Genomic DNA, 4,774 nt, shown 5'->3' with positions numbered 1-4,774 from the left:
ACTGTAAATATGTGAAAGGGTCAAAATTCAAAAAAGCCCTTTAAAAACCACATGGACCACTAACACAAAATTATGTTTCTTTGATTTCTACCAGAACAGCTCTGTAAATTCAGCAATAATTTTTCTAAGAAGGATCCAGAAATAAAATACACACCTGTAATACTGCTAAAATGGAGTGTGATGGGAAGATGACCAAATACTTATGCATAATTCTAGTTACTGTATCCAAAGGATGGTACAGAACAATGATTTGTCTTTATGCTGCTGTTAGGGTTGTGATCATGCATAGACAAAGCTGAGCATCCAAACCAGTTCCCTTGTCCCAGTCATGTTGAAGTGGTAGGTCTCTACAAACACACTTTTGTATTTATGCCTGCCATAGCATCATCAAATGCTAGCACTCACCACTTCAGCTGCTTCCACTGACAAAGACTTTGAGCTGTTTAATGCACCTGATGCTGATCATTTCTGCCTGGAGCCATGGTGAAATGCATTCACCAGTCACTGCTTTATTTACTCCTGGGGCATTTTGCTAGAGGCATTCAGTGGGCAGAACATATTTCTTTTTCTTTTGAGATTATAAATTATATGAAATAATTATGAGTTAATAATTTTTTAGCTTTAGATCCATTTGTCTTGACCTTCTAGAGGTTTGCTTCAGGGCTGGAGAAGAATGTTTCCAGGTGAACCTGATTTGGTTCTAACAGTTTTGACAGATGCAGTTCATTTGGGGGAAGGAGGGAAAGCGGTGAGGGGAGGATAAAAGGCTTTGGAAACCAGTTTAGAGTTCTTTCTGTCAGAAAAGCTTTCTGGTCTTCTGTCTTAGTAACTGCCTGTTGTTTTCTCCTTCATATTATGCCATCACCTATTCCTCTTAATTGTTTTCTTTCCTTTGAGTATTCCCCCTCGACAGATTTGCGCCCCTGTAGCAGCCCTTTAGTTATCTCTGGCAAAGACAGCAAAACCTTTCTGGGGGGAGCTTCTTCAGGCAGGACTCGTCGCTTGCCTCCACGCCTGTCCTGGTGCTCTATTGACTGGGAGCAGCTCTGCCTCCTGCAGCCCCTAGGATCTGGGGGTTTTGGCTCTGTCTACAAAGCCACCTACCATGGTGCAACAGTGGCTGTGAAGCAGGTGAAAAAGAGCAGCAAAAACCGTCTGGCATCGCGGCAGAGCTTCTGGGCTGAGCTGAACGTGGCCCAGCTCCAGCACGATAATGTGGTACGTGTGGTGGCTGCCAGCACGTGTGCCCCGGCCAGTGAGAACAGCCTAGGCACCATCATCATGGAGTATGTGGGTAGCATCACTCTGCACCATGTAATTTATGGCACTGGGGATGCGTGGAGGCAGGGGGAGGACAATGAAGGAGGATGTGGAAGGAAGGCCCTGAGCGTGGAAGGGACTGTGTGCTATTCTTGTGACATCATGACAGGCTTAGCCTTTCTGCACTCACAGGACATTGTGCACTTGGACCTGAAGCCTGCAAATGTTTTCATCACTGAGCAGGGAGTGTGTAAGATTGGAGACTTTGGGTGCTCCCAGAAGCTGGAGAAGGGCTTGTCCCAGAGCACCTATGTTTGCCAGCAGGGGGGCACATACACTCACCGTGCCCCTGAGCTCCTAAGGGGGGAGAGGGCCACTGCCAAAGCAGACATCTACTCGTTTGCCATCACCCTCTGGCAGATGGTCATGCAGGAGCAGCCGTACCTGGGTGAGCGGCAGTATGTGCTCTACGCCGTGGTCGCCTACAACTTGCGCCCTTCGCTGGCCACCGAGGTGTTCCACGAGTCACCAGTGGGCCAGACCCTGCAGAGTATCATCAGCTGCTGCTGGAAGGCCAGTGTAGAGGAGCGTCCAAGTGCAGACCAGCTGCTTCCTAGCCTCAGGGCCCTCAAGCAGAGCTTCTAGGAAAACTCAGGACTCTTTATATTCCTTTTGTCGACTTTTCTTTCCCTATACCCTTCTTCTGAACATAATTAATTTAGCCCCTATGTTATCTAAAGACTTTGCTGTTTTTTTTATGCTTGGGGGAAAAAAAAAAAGAACCCAAACTGTTTGAAAAAAAATTAAAATAGAGATTTAATGAAACTGTGGGGTTTTACCCTGGAAGGGGATAGAGGCAAAGATGTTGGCAGACATGACTTTTTCTGGTTGGTGTGTTGTGTGCTGCCTTGCTCACTAGGAAATGTGATATGCAGGAAAAAATGGTGGCTGTAAGTGAAGTAAAAATAAGGGTCTGCTTTTGGAAGGTTCTTTATATATATAACCTTTTGGTGTTTTTAAAATCTCAAATATGAGTAGTTTTTGACACCAGCTAGGGTAGTGCATTTGAGCTTTTCCTCTTCCTTTACCAAGGAATGAGTATGTATCACAAATCAATGAATGCAGAAAAATAAATACAGAGTGTCAGTGGTCTATTGAACTTATTCTTAGATGCACGTAATTTCAGTAAGAATACGATGCTTCTGATATGGAAATGTGAACTACTCACGTACTCCTTGATACAAAGAACCTTTTTGTCAGTTTAAGGCTACTAAGACTTAAGAAGATGCATTAAGAACCTGTCCTTTTTATAAGATTTCCCTGCTACCAGGCGTGTTAGTAGTAACTTGCTAGTTGGAACACTGTAAACTTTGAAGTATTAGTAGACTTTGTGTAGAACAGAGCTTTTAAAAAGGGGGGGGTGGAGGGGGGAAGAATAGTCAAGTGAGGATAATTTTGCTTTATAAAGCATGGCTCAGCATTGGACAAGATACTGGAAGTACATAAAAGAAGTTTGCTTACAGCACTAATAATGTTCCTGTGCTGGTGCTCAAAGCATACACTATTGAACTATCCTCTGCACTGCTTATGTCTTATCTGCTATCTTTGCTAATCTGGTTGTAGTGTGTCTGGGAAAGGAAGTGCTGTAGGCAATGCTGAAGACAAAAACCTCTGATCCCTGACTTATCAGAACTGATAATTGTATATCTGAATCCTTATCTGGAGCTGCCTGCTGTAGCTGATATTGCCATTCTGCTCAAAGCCTCTGCTTCTTTTTAAGACAGGAGGGAGAGTGATGTTTCAGTCAAATTGTTTTTTCTTCTTTACCCTTCCTCCCCCTTGCTTCCATTCTGGAAAAAAAAAAATCCTAAAGGAATTGAGCCAGTTTCCGGATTTCTGACACACATCTGTTCGTAGCCCTGTGAAATCCTGGAAATGAGCAACTATGTGAATTTGAGATGATTCTGTAGGTCTTTATGGTATTTGGGTTGGTAATTGAAATTAATGGTTTATAAAGCATATCTAAGCTTAACTATTTCTTGGTCTTCTGTCCCCCTTAAGTGGAAATAGAAAATGCTGGCTGGAATATAAAACACTGAAGTAAATTCTGGAAAAAGTTTCCATTGTTTCTCTGTCAAAATAATTATGCTATAGAACCAGAACTTTTTTTTTGTGGATGTTGTATAGCTTATTTAATAAATAGGTTGTTTTATAGATGTTATCATAATAAGCCAGTTACCTTTTGAAATTATTAGCTGAGGGCATGCAAGATAAAATTTTAGATAAAGCCATTGACATGCCTCACCTTAACATCAAGCCTTAAATAAAAGTTTCTGCAGCTTTCAAAAAAATAAAAAATGGAATTAAATTTTCAGTAGTTCCTAAATGTTTGTATTGTATTTATTTTGCCAGTCTAGGAAGCTTGCTGCTTATACTGCAAGAAACATGTGATTTTTTTGCTTAATGATACTTTAGCATCAACAAGTGCTACTTGAGCCTCTGTGAAAAATCAAGCACCCTTCAAATCCTCTGTTGTACTTGACAGAAGGATACTGAATGGCCAAGATCTACTCTTGAAGTATAATCAGCTCTGCATATGTTTCTGTCAATTTTATGGGGTTCTCTTTTGATAGTGTGAGAGAGAACTCTGCACAGCACTCAAGATGTAGGTACACCATACTTTGCTGTTATAATGACGGTCTCTTTTTTATTAACTTCAAAGGTTTGTTTTGTTTTTTGATTGCTAATGAGCTCTGAGTTAATACTAATCAAGAAATGTCTCAAGCCTAACAGCTCAGAATCCTTGGTTCTATGTGATGACAATTTTGCCTGTTCACCTCACTTTACACTAATATACCTTGAGTTTCTTTCTAACAGTTTGTACTTGGCCCTCGTATTTAAATAACTCCACCATCAGCAAATTTGTTTATCTTCTGGGTCCCCTTCTTGCACTCCATTTGTGGATGTGCTGGGGAGCAGAGGATCCCCTGAAACACCAGTGGGTACTTTCTCCTGCTGAGAGAACAGTTTTACCTGCCCCCGCCCCCACCCGGTGCCTATCTTTTTGCTTATCCAGCCTCAGGTTTTCTCTCCTAAATGTGGCTGTTTAGTACCTTTCAGACATTTGCAGTGAAGGATTTTTTCAAATACCTTTGGAAACCCTTAGGGAATATATCAGTCAGAGTCTTATCAACATGCTGTCAGTGCTCCTAAAGAGTTCCAATACAATCCAACACAACTGTGAAGTGCAGTTCTTCCAATGAAAGCAATATTGGCTCCTTCTAAACAAATCATGTCCATGTATCTGTTATTTCTGTTAATATGGAATCTGCTAATGTGTCTTGTACAGATGTCACTCATGTAATCAGGAAATATATTTTTTAAGAAAATTTCCCAGGATAGGATCCTGGAGAGAAAGGCAAACAACACCTGATGGATTTTCAAGGATTGCCTTTTCCAAGCTCAAGACTGGTCCATCCCCATGAGCAGGAAATCAGGTAAAGGTGACAGGATG

General features: G+C 41.7%; 1 protein-coding gene across 1 annotated transcript; it reads left to right on the top strand.

The window, feature by feature from the left end:
• Positions 1-855: 855 nt before the first annotated feature.
• MOS (MOS proto-oncogene, serine/threonine kinase) lies at positions 856-1,905 on the top strand. The gene has a single exon (XM_062514182.1). The coding sequence runs from the start codon at positions 856-858 to the stop codon at positions 1,903-1,905; it is 1,050 nt and encodes a 349-aa protein (XP_062370166.1).
• The last annotated feature ends 2,869 nt before the right edge of the window (positions 1,906-4,774 follow it).

Source organism: Cinclus cinclus, chromosome 1 (genome assembly GCF_963662255.1).
Source record: "Cinclus cinclus chromosome 1, bCinCin1.1, whole genome shotgun sequence".
NCBI lineage: Eukaryota > Metazoa > Chordata > Aves > Passeriformes > Cinclidae > Cinclus > Cinclus cinclus.
Note: the sequence above shows the minus strand (reverse complement) of the source record. Positions and strands in the feature narration are given on the sequence as shown.